The sequence below is a fragment of the Rhea americana genome, unplaced genomic scaffold, assembly GCF_003343005.1.
Source record: "Rhea americana isolate MKP2758 unplaced genomic scaffold, rheAme1 scaffold_66, whole genome shotgun sequence".
NCBI classification, from domain to species: Eukaryota; Metazoa; Chordata; class Aves; order Rheiformes; family Rheidae; genus Rhea; species Rhea americana.
In genome coordinates this window covers 1,941,506-1,959,036 of record NW_028186823.1, presented here as the reverse complement: position 1 = coordinate 1,959,036, position 17,531 = coordinate 1,941,506, and the positions used below count along the sequence as shown (strand labels likewise).

The 17,531-nt window shown below is 36.1% G+C and overlaps 1 protein-coding gene across 1 annotated transcript in view; it reads left to right on the top strand.

The window, feature by feature from the left end:
• Nucleotides 1-17,531, top strand: part of GCC2 (GRIP and coiled-coil domain containing 2) — a 32,001-nt gene that overhangs the window by 10,374 nt on the left and 4,096 nt on the right. The window contains exons 8-22 of the mRNA XM_085320795.1: nt 52-152; nt 229-327; nt 2,186-2,305; nt 3,483-3,647; nt 4,018-4,122; nt 4,746-4,908; nt 5,581-5,681; nt 5,823-5,900; nt 7,511-7,648; nt 9,779-9,900; nt 11,654-11,830; nt 13,261-13,478; nt 14,572-14,766; nt 15,610-15,749; nt 16,583-16,784. Coding sequence (XP_085176921.1) covers nt 52-152; nt 229-327; nt 2,186-2,305; nt 3,483-3,647; nt 4,018-4,122; nt 4,746-4,908; nt 5,581-5,681; nt 5,823-5,900; nt 7,511-7,648; nt 9,779-9,900; nt 11,654-11,830; nt 13,261-13,478; nt 14,572-14,766; nt 15,610-15,749; nt 16,583-16,784 — 2,124 coding nt within the window. The remainder of the gene's footprint in view (nt 1-51; nt 153-228; nt 328-2,185; nt 2,306-3,482; nt 3,648-4,017; nt 4,123-4,745; nt 4,909-5,580; nt 5,682-5,822; nt 5,901-7,510; nt 7,649-9,778; nt 9,901-11,653; nt 11,831-13,260; nt 13,479-14,571; nt 14,767-15,609; nt 15,750-16,582; nt 16,785-17,531) is intronic.

The window sequence follows — 17,531 nt, the reverse complement described above, 5'->3', positions numbered from 1 at the left end:
ATTTCTTTTGGTAGGGGAGTGACATTATTTATTTTCTTTTATGTGCTTTAGGAAATCTGGAAAAAGAATCTGCAGAAAAAACAGAGAAGCTTAATAAAATTAAAGTTGTTGCTGTAAAAGCAAAGAAAGAATTAGATACCARCAGAAAAGAGGTACCCTAAGTGCTTATTAATGTGAAAAACTKCATGTGGGATTCTGTTTTAATGACACACACTTCTTTGTAATAAGATGCAGACTCTGAGAGAGGAATTGGAGTTGGTTCGATCAGAAAAAGATCAGTTATCCTCTTCGATGAAAGATGTCATTCAAGGAGCTGAAAGCTATAAGGTAAGATTAGAATCATGTCTACAGAAGACAGTTAAATGTCAGGAAAAYACTTTGCTAAAGTATGTTTGACATGGCTATTCAGCTGCACTGAATTCTAAATAAAGGAATGTTCAGTAATGTAACTCTGCTGTCAAAAGAAAATAAGGTACTTCCTTTCTGTGGGATGTTATTTTTAGACCTCTTAGATGTAGTATCATATGTATCAAAAAACAGGTTGCCAAGGCAAATCCGTTCTTACAAAATTTTCAAACTACATAAAATTGGGAATCAGTTAGAAAGTCTTTAAGTGGTAAAGACACAAGCTGACAATTACTGTACATTTCTGGGCACATGAAGGAGAAGCAGGTGATAGGGAAAAGTAAGCATGGATTTACCAAGGATAGAGCATGTCTGACCAACCGGATTACCTGCTGTGACAAAATGACTGGATTTGTAAATAAAAAGAGAGCAGTGGATGTCATTTACATTGACTTTAACAAGGCTTTCGACAGTCTTTCATAATAGTCTCCTGTCCTAGTTAGGATGTTTGACATAGGTAGGCATCTGAATGGGTTTAAAAGAAAGAAAGGAGGAAAAAAAGAAAAGTTGAATGGCTCTGCTCAGAGTAGTGGTTAATACAACTCTGCTCAGAGTTGTATGATGCCTGGAGACTAGTAACAAGTAGGGTATTGCAGAAGTCTATACAGACACTTTTCCTGTTTAACTTCTTYGAGTGACTTGAAGTGTATGCTTATCAGTGATGCAAAACTGAACTGGGGGGAAGAGTCAATACGCTTGAGGGCAAGGCTGCCATTCAGAGGGACTGGACAGCCAGGAAGAATGGGCCAACAGAGACCTTTGCATCTGTCTTTGTTGAACAGAATCACACAGAAGGTTGAGGTTGGAAGGGACCTGCGGAGATAATCTAGTTCAACCTGCCTGTTCAAGCAGGGTCACCTAGAGCATGTTAGACATGGGTTGCAGGACAGGTTGGTGAGTGAGTGGCTAGGGAGCAGCTCACTTGAAAAGGATTTGCGGTCTTGGTAGACAGCAAGCTCAGTGTAAGCCAAGAGTGTGCTCTGGTACCGAAGGTGGCCAGCAGCATCCTGTGTTGTATGAGTTGGAGCACAGCTAGTAGATTGAGGGAAGTCATTCTTTCCCTTTGGTCAGCACTTGCAAGATGACATTTAGAATATTACATCATCTAGTCTTGGGTACCCTAATACACAAAAAATATTGATAACCTGGAGTGAGTCTAGTGGAGGGTGACCAAGATAGTTAGGGGGCTGGAATACATAATRCATGAGGCCAAGGGAGCTGAGTTTGCTCAGCCTGGAAAAGAGAAGACTTCAGGGGGGTCCTAATAGCAACCTCCAGTACATACAAAGAAGTTACCAAGAAAATGGAGCCAGCTTCTTTATGGCAGTGCAGAGTAAGAGACAATAATCAGAAATTGAAACAAGAAGTTCCAACTGCATGTAAGGACACAATTTTTTGCCTTGAGGATAATGAAGCATTAGAACAGGCTGACTAGTGAGGTTTTGTCACCTACTTCCTTGGAGGTTTTCAAGACCTGAAAGGACAAGGCCCTGAGCTGCCTGGTCTGACCTCACAGCTGACCCTGTTTAAGGAGGAGGCTGGGCTAGAGACCTCCTGGGATCTCTTTCAACCTGAATTACTCTGATTCTGTGGACTCAAAAGAATTTCTAACGGAGCCTATAATGGAAATATAGCTTTAGTTTCACTCTGTTTCTGATGTTGCGATGAGTTATATGCTGAACTACTAGAARGTTAAATAAGTGCCTGAGGTTTAACGTGTACTCAAGCAAACAATGTGTATAGTAAAAATTAAAGCTTTTTCTAATATGTGTGCGCTAAGAACCTTTTGATAGARTACGATAAACAAGGAGAACAGCTGGATTCTGAAAAAGGCAGAGCAAATAATCTTGAACGTCAGATAGATGACCTCACAAGACAGCTACAGATGTCATCCCAGGAGGTTAGTTCTATATGTGTGTCGGAGCTATTAATTATTATATAAAAGTTATTGTGTCTGTCTATTAAACTGAAGTTTCTTCCTTTGATTGTTACTGTATGTATTTTTATAACCGAAGTCCACTAGTTGAAATTCTTTGTTCYGTCCCTCCCTCCCAAATCTGGTGTCTGTCTGGGCTATGACAAACAAAATTATAGATATTCAGAGTGACTTCACTCTTTAGCAAAAAGTTTAATTTACCTCACAGAAAAGAGCAGCTGATCAACACTAGCTTCAGCTGAACGTAATTCAATCTTTTTATGCCTGATACCTCCCATAGTATCAGATGGACATAACATCTGTATCAACATCAAATTTTCATTGGTCTTTCTCTGACTCTCTCTCTCATTCTTGTCATTAAATACAGTAACCTTAGTGCTAAGTTTTTTCCTTTTTTTAGTCAAAATATTTTTGTTATTTAATCAAAAGAGAATTAAAAAAAACCTAAAATAATCATGAGATTTTTACATCATTCACAARAGTTCAAACTTTGGGGCACGTTGTGGAGTACTGTAGTAGAAGTCAAAAGAGTCTAAGATGCTAATTAAGGAGCTGCGAAACATGTTTTGTAAAGCTAACAAATAGTTCTGGGATTTGAGATTCAAACTACCAAGCACAGAGAACTGCACTGCAGAACTCCGTTCAAGATACACCTTGGCCACTGTGTTCTTATAAATGGAAGCTAGTAATGAATAGCGTAAGAAGAAATAAAAAGTTGTAGCATATATTCTGACTATGATGGAGCTGAATTTTTCAGGTTGTTACAAAGTGTTTTGTAAACAAGATCACTGTTGAAGTGTTTGGCAGCTTCCTTCACTTACACCTCCTTCTTAACCTGCATGATAGAGACTGAGATAAAATAYGGAAGATGTCAAAATAAACCTATTAAAATATTGCAATTGTAGCCCAGATACTCTGAACAAAATAGTCTAGCTATGCTAGTGACTTATTTTAGCCTATTTCTCAATCTTTTTCAAAACAATTAACGTGGACAGGATCTTAAAACATCATAGTTAAGTAGGAGTGCTGTTTTTAAAGGAACTGCATGGAAATCAGTGGGTTTTTTAATGTGGAATACGTGGAGTATCTTGTTGCACAGAAATTCAGCTTTTTTACACTCTTTCCACTATGATCATTTTAGCATGACCAGTTACACTCTGCTAATGAAGACCTCCTAGCTCGTGTTGAAACACTGCAATCTAATGCTAAGCTGCTGGAAGCTCAGATACTGGAGATGCAGAGAGCCAGAGCAAAAGTTGACAAAGAACTGGAAGCTGAAAAGCTTCTAAAAGAACAGAAAACAAAGGTAATACTTCATAGAGACGGTAAGTGAGATGAAGCATTACTTTCACTTAATGTGACTTTCAGTAGAGTTCTATAAACTCTATTGGGTTTACTTTTTCATGGAACAAATTCCATACTTGTTGCCTGACTCAGCCTTTTTGAAGGTTCAATCTGTTCATTGACACAACTTTGCAAACCCATCGCTTAGAGTAGATTGGGGCTTGTGACAGAATGTGAAACTCCCTGATTTTTTGAGGTATTCTTTAGTGCACAGTCATTTCTTGAAGACTCCTATCTTTATTGTGCATGTGGCATATGCATGCAAATTGGTGTACTATGCTGACATGTATTTTGAAATCAGACTGTATAACTGAAAAGTATTTAAACTTCAGGAGCATAGTGGTGCTGTCAGAGAACTAGAGGAGCTTCAGACGCAACTTCAGAAGGAAAAGAAGCATCTCCAGAAAACCATGCAGGAACTAGAGCTGGCCAGAAAGGTAGAGTAATTGTTGCTGTTCATGTTAATGTTTGACTACCAAAGGTTTGGCCCATTGTGCTATGTTGAATACTCTTGAAAGTATTCAGTGTTCTTGAAAGAACATCCACCTTGTTCTGAGGACCTTAATGCTCAAGGTATGYGAAAAGGAAGAGACAAGTTTTATCCCTGGTTTTGTGTTTAGAGACCTGAAGTGTGTGTGTTTTTTATTGGGGGGGGGGGCATGGTTACTATTTTTTTAGCTTGTTACACAAAATACTGTGAGTAGAAATGGGACTAGAATTCTGATCCCTGGGAATAGAATTCTGATCTCTGGAGTATTCTCTGGTACATTATCCAGAAGCTGTTTTTGTTTTAGTGAATGAAGGYGGTAGGGACTAGTACCTGCAAAACTTCTACTGGCAAAACTGCTAAAACTTGCTAAAACYAGTAACAGTGTTTTTCCATGTTTTTAATTCTTGTTTGAAAACGTATTAATTACTGAAGGCATGAAAATTTTGATGGGCGAGTGGATAGGTTATAAACTTTTTGTTAGCTGGAGAAAGTAGTTCTTAATGTATTTTAAGTCTTCAGCAGCAGCCAAGGCAGGTTTTCAGTTGTAACTTCACTGTGTATAACTTGCAGGATGCTCAGAAGAGTACACTAATGGATATGGAAATAGCTGATTATGAAAGGCTAGTAAAAGAACTTAATCAGAAGATTATTGATAAAGACAGTAAAATAGAAGATCTTGAGCAAGAAAAGGAGATTCAGAAACAGAAACAAGAAACCCTACAGGAAGAGATAAGTGAGTAAACAATAACAGCAGGAGTCACTATGGTATACTTAATAATGGTGTTACATACAACTCAGAAACACTTTCTCAAGTCATGACTAAGAGAAAGGATTACAGGAAATACTAAACGATTGCAAAGTCAAAATTCCTTTTSCATAAAATAAACTTGACTAGATCATAGTCGTCGTCTGGGGATTTAAAATCTGTCACGTGTTCATATGCTTTAGGTGACCCTGGCTGAGCAGGGAGGTTGGACTAGATGATCTCCAGAGGTCCCTCACAAACTTACTGATTCTATGATTCTATGATAAGTCATTTGATCTAGTACTCAGAAATAAAAGCCAAAGGGCTTACTTAATGAACTGTATTTCTTACCCATTAACTTAATCATAATTTTGGAAAGTGAGTAATTGACAGGTGGGTTCACTCTGGCATACCATTCTAATAAAATTTTACTAGTTAGTGTTTTTAAAATTTCATTTCTTTCTATCCTTAAGTATAAGTCTTAAAGAAAATTGCTTTATTTAGAAACCTACATGATACTTATGCTGAACTTAATCCAAGCTACTTGTTTGCAGTTCTCTTAGGAAATCTGCCAGAATTTGTTTAAATATTTTTCCAACATCTTTAAGGAAATACAGGGGGGAGGTTTCCCTTGCACATAATTGCTGTTTTCTGCATTAGAGTCACTTCAGTCATCTATGCAACAGGATGAGGAAAGAAATGCCAAGATAAAACAACTACTTGTGAAAACCAAAAAAGAACTGGCTGATTCAAAACAAGCTGTAAGTACAGCTCTTAATGTCTATATATTCTACTTTTTAAACCAATTTTTTAAAAGCTGGACTTGTAGCTGAATTATTAAGTTGCTAGATTTGGTTTGGGGTTTTTTGCTTTGTTTTTAACTAGCTAATTTTATCATGCAGGAAAATGACCACCTAGTGCAGCAGGCATCATTAAAAGGGGAGCTAGAAGCCAGTCAACAACAAGTGGACACCTATAAGGCAAGCAACTTCTTCTTTCTGAGTAAAAGGCTCCTTATTTAAGTAATAAGGGTGTGATTGCATTAGGCAGGTGGAGCATTTACTGAAGAATGCAAACATGCTGTTTTTACACCTGGTCACTGTTCTATTTATTATGTTAACTTTGTCTTTTTGCTGCTTCCCACAGATATTTCCCCTGTAGTGTGCTTTAAATTGCCAATGTATATAGGAGCATTTAGATGATGCAGAATAAAGAAAACAATGGAAATAGAAAAGAAAGCATAAAGAGTGACAAAGATAAGCTGTTCCCATATGAGAAGATAAGTAGGCTAGAACTATTTTTCTTACTGCCAATTTATTTTCAATCTTCATGAGCTTGGAAGAAAGATTTGAAAAATCAGATGCRTTCCCATGTCAAAAGCATCAGAAGCTAAAGGAAAGTACAGCATTACAGTAGCTCCTAGCTTTGACAGTAGGCATCTCAAAGCCTTCCTAAGCTGTGGATAGCATCTAGCTGTCCTGTTTTAATAGACAATGATGAATCTTCCTTCATTAATGAAAATAATTCCTTTTTTAAGCTCATCTTATGCTTCTGGGATCTCTGCCTGTGGCAGTGGGTTTTTTCATTATTACCCATTACATGGCAAAATACTTCAAGTTATCTGGTTTATTTTAAAATATACACAGTATGAGACTTGTGCTTTCCCCTCCAACACCCTATGACTCACTTTGTTGCATTTCTGCTACAGAATTTTTTGTGCACTTTTTCTTTTTTAACTATGAATGTTTGAGTTTCTACTAGATTTGGAAATAAGTGAAACTGTGCAGGCTGACAAGTTTCTCCCTCTGTCTAAGCTCTATTGATAGCTTCTAAAATGCACAGTTTGTGGGCTGTTGTGCTTCTGTATGGCATCTTTGCTTYTTTTTTTTTTTTTTTCCAAAGAACAATAGTGACTTGAGGAAAAAAGAGCATACGTGTATGTGTGCTTGTGCCTGCATAAATGCATGCATACAGAATGACGATCTTTGTATTCTCATTCAATATGTGGTCTTGGAATTTTTATTAACAGCATATAAAAATCTGTAAGAAGAGAATTAGATTGAGTTATTAATTTGCTGTATTTTGAAGCTTCGTGTATAGGGTGTTCGTTGTTTTAAGAGGACAGTTAGNTTTTTTTGTTCCTTTCTCTTTCCCTTGTAAGAGAAGACTGATCAATCTGAAGCTTGTAACGGGGATAAATTTTAAATGTTATTTAAATATGGAAGCTGTTCAATTAAAAAATGTAAAAATACTGTCAGTGAAGGCTTGGTAACAGGATTTGAATGTAATGAAAGGTAACAGAGGGAGGAGGGAAGAGGCGATGATTTTTCTTAACAAATGATACCTCCCATCACAGTATTTTCCTCTCAAGTTGTCCCTTTAAACACTCTACCTTTTATTTTTAATTAAGCACATTGTAACCTATATCCCTCCTTTATGCTATTTTTATTGGATTTTAATTTTACATTCACTCAGCTTGCGCAGAAATTATTGTAGTTAGGATTCTGTGTGCTCTGTGACATACTCACTTGAAGGGGGAAGAAAAGTCTCTGTCATATTCGAAACTTAAGTTTCAAACTGACTTTTTCAGATTCAAGTGGCTATGCTTGCATCAGAAAAGCATAAAGTCCAGGAACATCTGCGAACTTCTTTGGAGCAGCACCAGCGTACATTGACTTCTTACCAGTTAAAAATTGCAGCCTTGCAAGAAGAATGCAGAACAGCCCAGGTACTCTGGTAGAAGAAACAAAGTTAGACCCTTTAGAAGGAGATGTATTTTACTCAGTGTCTGCTTCTCTAAACATATTTTGCAGATCTCTTATCTTGCTTACTTGTCTGTCAAAAATTGGGAACTATCCCAGTGTTTGAAGTATTTGAGTAGCAATATAGAGGACAAATGGACTCTGTCCTAATTGTTACGCATCACTTCTGATGAAATGTCTAGACTGCAGCCTTATATGCCAGTAGGTCTTTTTGTTTGCATTAGAACTGAAAATTTTGTGGTAGAGTGAAAGAGAGGGAGTTTAAGATGATCAGCAAACATATGCTGTGGAGAAAAGAGAAGTATCAATAAATCCTTAAAGAAGAGGGGGTAGGAGTAGGAACCCAAAAGACAAACAAAAATACCCTACAATGGAATATTATTTGCTCCATGTAAGAACAGTTAACATAACTATCCCTTTAAAAAAAATCCTCTATGGAAAATGAATTTGCAAGCACCTTTTAATACACTGCCTTATGAGCAGCTTTTTAATGGAAGCTGAGGTATGCATGAAATCGGCACTGTTGCTGAGTTACTCTTTAAATTATTTTTGGCCTAATATGAAACTGTGTTGGTTGTTCCTCAAAGTTAACCTTTATGTTAAAAGTGCACAGGTGCAGAATATAGTAGGAATAATGTTCTGTTGAAACTGTGTTTATTATAGCGTACTGCACCACTCTACATGCTATTGCATGATAGGTGCGAATAAATAATAAGATTTGAACGAAACCTCAAGAAATTTCTAAATTGTMAGAAGATGAAGTGAAATGGGCAAACTCTGGTTACTGCTGCAGGAAACTTGCCTGAGTTGTACTGGAAAATATGGATTGCTATTTTACAAGTGCCATCTTTATTATTGAGGATTTAAGAGATACTTATCTGTGGTCACTTGCTCATTGATATCATGAGACTATTCAACATACAGATCTACTGTGGTGACATGTCTTAAAGCTGTTGGGAGACCAGCTTTCCTCTTTAGGTGCCCTGCATTAAAAATAGGGGTTGTTGACACAGCAGATTGATATCCCTCTTTCTTTTGGATAAGATTTTCAAAGCAATAGTAGGTCAGTAGACAAGTTATGCTGACATATAAGGGAGCATGCCAGACGACTTTGAAATATTGTACAAATATAGTTTGACTAGAGGAAAAGAGAAGGATTAGTTTAAAGAAAATGCACACAAATCTTTCACGCTGCAGGAGAGCTGGAGAAGTGGTTAGTTAGGCTCAGCACTGCGGAAATTCACTTAGCAGTTCAACTGAAGAGAAATAGAATAAAATGTTCTGTTATCAAAGAGGTGGATTATGGTAATCTCAAGAATGAGTAATTAATTCACCTGAAACTGACTCCTGTAAGCTTCTCTTAAGAGACAAGAATGAAAACCCGTGTCAGTGGTTTATTAGAGGAATACACAAGAGTATTTAAAGGTTGATATTTTTCAGATGGAATAATTTTTACTTGCTGTATTATGCTAAAAGACAAAGCCACTTTTTTGTGAGGTAATTTTCTGTATGTCTGCCGTATTATGCTAAAGGACAAAGCCACTTTTTTGTGAGGTAATTTTCTGTATATCTGCAGAAACCAAACACATGGGTAAGTTTAAAAGAGAAGATGAACCAAATGCCCTTACAGAGGTCAACTAGAATATTATGCCTGCCATTATGTTACTAGCACAAGAGTGACTCAAACATTTCTTTCATCTTTGAATTCTGACACTTGGGTAGTTTAAAAGGAAGACAGGATTATCCATTTATTTACTTATTTTTCCATCTTTGTTTTCCCTCAAAGCTATTTGATAGAAGAGTTCTTTGGTTGTGAATATCTGTTGAATGTAACTTTTGAATTTGAAAGATAATTTTTTGATAACTGGTATGTTACAATATGAGTGTCCTCTTATATTTATTTTTCAAATTTTATTACAGTTTGATTAAAAACTAAAGAAACATTGTTCTGATAACTGTCTTTTTAATTATCCATTCAAAAGAAGGAAATGCAACTGATGCTTTATATTTTATGCAAGAGGCATTTCACTTCAGAGAAAATAAATGGGCAGTAGTCAATAGCACAATTTATTATGGGTTTGTTTTCTACATGATAGGTAGAACAAGCAACTGTTACTTCCGAATTTGAGAATTACAAAGTCCGTGTTCATAACGTTCTAAAACAACAAAAGAATAGATCTGCTTCTCAGACAGAAACTGAGGGAGCCAAGCAAGAAAGGTAAAACCAAAATTATTTTATATACCTACAGAAAACACTGATTCCTGGGTATCATTGGTCAAAGACTAGCAAAGGCAAGCACAAGCAATTTCAAGTGTATAACTTTTTGCTAGAACAAGTAAAATGACAGAAGGGAGGTGGTTTGCCTCCCCAGTTTCCTTTAGTTTAAATAAAATTGAGTGGATAGCTCTGTTTTCCTATCTTGTCTCTGACCTGAGTTTCTAATTGTAACTACAGCTGTCGAAAGAGGTCATTAATTTGTACCACACCTTAGTCTGTAGCTGGTACTATGTTAGTTCCTAATTCCTTGATTTATTTGTCTTTTGTTCAAACATTTATTTTTGAGCAGATTACCTGTTGTTGTCACAGTGCAAGAGAGAAGTGAAGTATTGGGAGGATTTTCTCTGTTTTTAAATGAGCAGAATTAATCCTCACTTTCTGTGTAAAATTGACACATCATTTTCTCTGAAAAGCATTGCAGCAAAAACTTATTTCCAACTAAGAGATTGCTGCTCTTCAKCTGAGCTCATTTTGAATTTTTGTAGGAAGTAAGCATTGTTTAGCGTAGATAAGGCTCTAGCTGCCACTTCAGTCATCAACTTAGACTTTTTTTTATCAGATTCATGAAATAATAGGTTTTTTCAGTTGTTACACAAGGGGAAACCTGAAAAGTTGCATTGCCAGAAGTTCTCTGAAAGTCATTTAAGCATAGTTGTAAGCCATGTAAATTCAGAGCCACTTCAGAAAAATCTGTTCAAATACAAAAACAGATCTGTTTGACMAAGTAGGTCGTTGATAGCTGTCCTTGGTGACAAACTGAATCTTGATGCGTAAGATGACACAGGTAATTTCTGGCACAGATCTGAAAATAATATGCACAATTAYTGCTGAAAATCCACCAGAGGGAGACTTTTGTTAGAGGAATTAGGTGAGGGGGTTTGCTCTTCCATCTACCTCGTCTTTTCTCTGAGGCTAGCAAACTGTGAAAGTTGTATTTCTTTGTGTCTCGGCAGAATTTTAAGAAGTTGTGGTGTTTTTAAGCTATTGTGAAAGAGGGTCACTTTGGAAACAAAGTAGACAGGTACTCAAATAATAAATAAGTGGAAACARTTTTCAAAGAAATTATTTCTGGGCATCAACTCTAAAGGTTGGCTAAATGTGTAGTTTAGGAAATGATGGGGATGTCTGCATACAAAAATACAGAAAGCATAGAGTAAGAAYATGTTTGACTTACAAAAGGAGAAGAAAGTCTGCTTTTGATTTGTGATCAGCAGCGTTTACCCATTTTTATGGATTGATGTTGCTTTCTATTCCTTTGGTGAAAATCTCCTCCAACCACCCTCCTCTCTCCTGTGTTCAGTCTCATCAAACTGATATGTTTATTAAACAAACAAAAAACTTCCCTCCCTTTGAAGCAGAAATTGATTTTTCCTATCTGCATCTGATGTTTTACTCTCCTTGTTTTATTTCTCTGAACTTCTTCAAAGTAAAAGTTACAGTAGTCACACTTTCTACCCCATCAGTTGTGTTTCCAGCCGTTCAGATAGGATATGATCAATCTTTTTGCAGCTGTGATGAAGTTCAGTCAGAACTCTCATAATAGTCATGTTCTAGGATTATTGTGCTACTGCATTGCTTGGAAAAAAGTACAGATTAATTCAGATCAGCTACCCAAAATGTTGTGGATGTAATGTAGGTTATGAAATAACATAATTCTCTTTAAAATTTATTCTTTTCATTTTTCCGCTTGTAGGGAACACTTGGAAATGGTGATAGATCAACTTAAAGTTAAACTACAAGACACACAGCATAATTTACAGATCAGTGCAGCTGAACTCCAAGCATTGCAGTCTGAGCATGACACCCTGCTGGAAAGACACAATAAGATGCTGCAAGAGACTGTTGCAAAAGAGGCAGAACTCCGGGAAAAGTATGGTTGTTTGAATAGATACAGAAATTTTGTTTTGTGGGAGCTTTCTAAAGCCTGGGCATGCATCTGGTCTTGAACTGTGCTTCCCAAGAAAAGGGCATAATTGTTGAGAAAGTTAAAAAGAATTTTCAAAATGATTGTTTGCTACTCTTCGTCAACCTTCAGAAGTTTCAGCAATGAAAACTGCGCAGCAGCCAGAGTTTGAGGTTTCTGCAAGTTTTCTACCTTCCTATTTAACTATCACATTTAAAAAAAATATTTAAACATACTGATTTTAGTAACTATTTTTAAATGTGATGCTCATCAATACACCTGTGTCGGAATGATCAACTCAATTTTATGTACCCATTTTCTATGAGGGAAATAACCTAGTTATAGGCAGAGCAAACAATTTAATTGACAGAATATCCAGTCCTATGTGTACCAAATGGCAGTCTTATGGAAGATAATGAAATACCTGCTTCTCACAGTCCTGACTTGTTATTTCTCGCAAAGTGAAAGAAATCTATATTATCTGTGTCTCATCTCAAAAATCACAAGGGTGTGGGGGTACTAGAGCTCTCAAAAGAACCTTTCCTTGGCTTTGCCTTTTTTTTTTCTTTTAAGGTTACACAAACTCACATGAGACAGTTGTTGGAAATTACAGCTTAGTCTTAGGGATTTTCTGACTTGTCTGTCTTTGCACTGTTTCATCTGTTCCTTGTGTTCACATGATGATGCACTGTAACCAACCAAATCATGTCTTTCTGCAGATGTTTAGAAACTGCCTATATCACTGTAGGTTACCTGTATACCCACATAAACTAGCTCCTGGCTGCTAAGGCTAAATTTCAGTTTGCAGGCTTTTAAGAGTAAATCCCATGATTAGTTTTTCTGTATGTGCACTTGTTTAATTACTCTTTGACAGTATTGCTTCTGGAGTGCCTCCAAACTGARTACAACTGCTATGGTATAGACTGTTTTTTTGTGTGTGCACTGGATTTTGAAGCTAAAAAAATTCATCTTAGCTTCTTGGAACCTTATGTTTTTGAAAGTCCTGCATAAATGTTGGTAAATGTTAAAGGAAGAAAATATAAGTGACCTGACCTGTGCAACACTAGTTAACAGTCATACTGCAGTTTCAGATTTTAAGAATGTGTAAACCAGCGTGTTTCCAATACTTACTTTTTTTTCTTTTTTAAAAAAAGATCTTTGCATTTTGTGTTCTGAAATAAAACCAAATATTCATTTAGCACAATACCTTCATATGATAGGGAATAAATACATTTTTTTTCAGTCCCATGTTTGTTTTTTGAAAAGAGAAACTTAAATGAGAAAAAGTTGCATGATTATAGACACAAAAATTAAAACTACTACTCTGAAAGCTGTAACACAAAATTCACTGTCAGATTTTTGTTGTTTCTTGTGTTTTGTGTGTACACTGTTTTCAGGCTCTGCACAATACAGTCTGAGAACATGGTCATGAAAACAGAGCATGCCCAGACTTTGAGTCAGCTGACAGCTCAGAATGAAGCTCTCCGGAACAATTTCAGAGATCAGGTCAGGAACCTGCAAGAAGAGCACAGGAAAACAGTAGAGACGCTTCAGCAACAGCTGTCCAGGGTAGAAGCCCAGTTCTTCCAACTCAAGAGTGAACCAAATGCTAAAGGTAACTTTCAATCATAAAAACAGGTTTTCTTGGGATAGATACAAATTTGTGTAGCTGAGACAGAGTCTGAAAGTTCACTGCTATGGATGGGTCTCTAATACACATAAAACTTTTCCCAGAGAATTGGCAGCATGCCATATAAATCCACTAAGATCAAGTAAAGAAAGGGTCTTTTGTTATTACTGTCACTTCAGAATCAGCATCGTTTCTCTTTCTTCAGTATCTTTGTTGTCAGAAAGGTGGAGGAAAATTGCTTGTAATGATGTGCTCTTACCAGTTTGTCTCAGATTTTGGAGTTTACTGGACTTTGGCTAAATTCTTAACAAAGTTTGATTGCATTGTAGCAGTTTAACTTTAGTAACATTAAAAAGAAAAGTATAAATATATTTAAAAAGTACTTCAACTTGACACAGTAAAATCAAAAGTTAAGACTCATACAGCAGGTGTACGAATAGTGAACATATTGTTAAAGTCAGGCATTTGTTTGCCAAGCAGTGGTAGCAGTTCAAGAAATTACTCTTTCCGTATTTTAATGTCTCTTAACTGCAGTGCAGTAACTGATTGCACTGAAGCAGCAGGAAAACATGTTAAATAATAAAACAGGCTTATTTACATCACCTGCAGGACTACTTCAAAGAAGTTAATTCTAATTTGCATGAAAAATGCTTGGAGCTCTTGTCATAATTATAACACATCTGCAGRCAGAACTGCATGAAATTAACATTACTAATCAAATGTAGATCATAGAATGGTAAGGTTGGAAGGGGCCTTTGGAGATCATCTAGTCTTACCCTCAAGTGTAGCCCATACRGGGATTGAACCCGYGCCCTTGGCATTAGCAGCACCACACTCTAACCAACTGAGCTAAACAAATGGCTTTGATTTTAAGTGGTTATTTGGAGGAGAAAGGGTATAGTTTTTTTATTGTAAATGGTGGGTGTATATCTTATTTTCTCCTTCTTCTTCACCCTGCCTCCCCCTGCCTTTTRGAAGACTGCATTTTATATACTCTTCTGTAATTTAAGACAGTCACACCTATGAAGTAGCCTGGTCCGTTTCCTTCTGATGACAAACATCAGTGGTTATCTTTCAGGTCCAGCTGTTTCAAATCCAACAACRAAGAACTTAAGAGAACGGCGAAACACTGACCTTCCTCTTCTTGATATGCATGCTGTAGCTAGGGAAGAGGGAGAAGGCATGGAAACAACTGACACAGAGTCTGTCTCTTCTGCCAGCACCTATGTACCATCCTTGGAACAACTTTTGAACTCCCCAGAAGCAAAACATGGTAAGTAGAATGTGTGGCTTTTCAAAGCATTTGCCTATATTAGTTACAGAAATTTGTACCCTCAAAATATCTGAGAAAATTATGTTTTCATGCTTTTAGGTTTAAGGCACCAGTCTRTTTGGTGCCACTGAGTATACAGTGTCCTGAGCTTCAATATGATTTTTRTCGTTGAGTGAGGGCTAACAATAAAATGTTGCTACAAGATTTTATGATTTGAAGATTCCATATATATTGACTTCCTAACGGGAAAACAATGAACAAGTCAGTAAATCTGTAAATAGTTAAAGGACTTGGAGTATTCTGGACTAGTCTCTACTAGAGACAGTTGCATATTGATCTAATTCATTTAATGAAAGGAATCTTTGTTTGTCTTGTGGCTGAGTAGAACAGGAATTAATTGATAGGGGTGTGGGGTGTTTTTTTTTTTTTTTTTTGGTTAAATGATAGCCAGCTTGAAGAATGATGTCTTAAGACAAAAAGTAGAAAAATATAGAGTAGTATTTAATTAGGTTTAAGAAGTCTATTGAAGACTTCTGGAGAAATTTTGAAAGTTCCCATCTATGARTTAGTAATGAGGGTTAAAACAAAACCACGTGTTCTGGCTTACTTTGAACTGATTCACCGATCTGCTTCCAAAACATTTACGTATATAAAAGTAGATAACAACCTGAACATTCAGCAGCAGAAATGATAGCTGTTAATTTGGAAGTSTGACTTTGCGTAGATTTTATTTCCTATATAGACCTAAAACTACATTAATAAAGTCCTAATGTTAATTTAGTRTCATAAAGTAAGTGTAAGTGGTTTATCATTTTCTCAGTTTTCTTTTCCAATTAATTGCAGAGCCACCTCAGTGGCAAACAGAGCTGACCAAGGATGAACTGATTCAGAAGCTAAACACAACAGCAAAGAGTGCTGATCACTTGAATATATTACTTCGTGAATCAGAAGCAACCAATGCAATCTTAATGGAACAAATCAAGGTTAGCAGACACTGGAAATGTGAGAACAGCTCTAACTTCTACAGTCTATGCCCCAGACTAAATGTTTAATACCAAATATCTTTCAGAAAATTCCAACATTTAAAAATTTGTTGATTAGAGAAAGTTAACTTGGTGTTTGGGGRAAAGAGGTGTCTATGCTTTATTTTGCAGGGCTAATTAGCACTTCCARAGTGCCTCAATAACCACACCCACCAGCTTCCTAAGGGTTTTTGGAGGGTGGGGTGACGGTTTAAAATCAAAACCCTCAGAGTCTGAGGTTTTAACATCTAATCAAGAGCCTTTCACTGTTTTCACTCAGACAAAAACAGCACATTCCAAGAGARATGTTAYGTCAAGTTTCTCCTTCTGTAACCCTTTTTAACCGGTTTAAGTTAAAAGGTGTTTTAAGACGTACAGGTACTAATAGAATTTGGTTTGATTTGATTGTACCTCCTTGAGCTTTCTGGGAACATTTTTGAAGCAACCAATTAGCTAAGCATGCTAAGCTTTCTTATATAAATTGCTTCATAATTAATTTTGTTAAACTTTTGATCCAATTTGCATATTTAGCTGTTCAATTTTTAATCCTRATCACTGAAATGGAATAGTTAAGTTATTCTACTAAAGAGATATACTATTATTTTAGGTCAATAAGAAATTATTTCTGTACAATATTGTCACCTCTTTGGGTTTCATTCATTACCAAGTATRTTGATGTGCTCATGCTGTTCTTTCAGAAGCAAGTTGCATAACTTGCTCTGTTTTTCAAAAGGCTTTTGYTCAATTATCCATTATATGAAGCAAAGAATATTGTATGTTTTTTTCATCTGCAGCTTCTTAAGAGTGAAATAAGAAGATTGGAAAGAAATCAAGAGAGAGAAAAGTCTGTGGCTAACCTAGAATACTTGAAGAATGTTCTATTGCAATTTATATTTCTAAAATCGGGAAGTGAGAGAGAGAGGCTTCTTCCAGTAATAGATACCATGCTGCAGCTCAGCCCAGAAGAAAAAGGAAAGCTAGTTGCAATTGCCCAAGGTATGCCCTTATGTTCAAAACATTGACTTAAAAAAAAAGTGAATATAGAAAAGACAAATGAAGTTTTGTGCTTTAATTTACATAGACGTTTGTGCTATTCCGCTTTGTGTTTCTCAGTGCCAATAAGCTAGTGATAAGCCAGGGAGTTAGTATTAATACTTTCGTAAAACAGAACAAATACCCCAAAGTATAAATAAAATTAAGGTAAAAGTATAACTACTTCTGAAATAATTATATATATTTGCTTGACTTTAACAAGAGAAGGTTTATGTTTGTTTGGGTTTTTCTTTCTTAGAAAAATGAGTTTGTATTTTGAATAAAATTAGAGATTTCTGCTAAAGTGACRTGAAAGTAGAGGTTCCTATAAATGGATGGGGGTTCTTTTGGCATATGTTATGAAAAGATACTAGAAGTGGTCCTCACAAGGCCATATTACAGATCTAATATTTAGTATCAGTATGTTAGCTTTGAAAAATCACTTCAGCAGAACTTAATTTTAGTTTAAGACATATAGAGACTTGGRAAGGAAGGAGAAGAGTTAAGCCTTTGTAAGAAATTAACCCAAAAAGCTGACTGAATAATAGTGTTCTGGCCCCTGTTCAGATAYTCTATTTTCAGATTTGTCCTCTTAAACTTTTTAAGTGATTCTCTGTATCTTTTCAGTAAGGTGTAGCTGCTTGTACTTCATGAGCAGCTGACCTGTACTTTATTTAAAAAATTTTATATTSAGAAAAACTCAGTGCCACA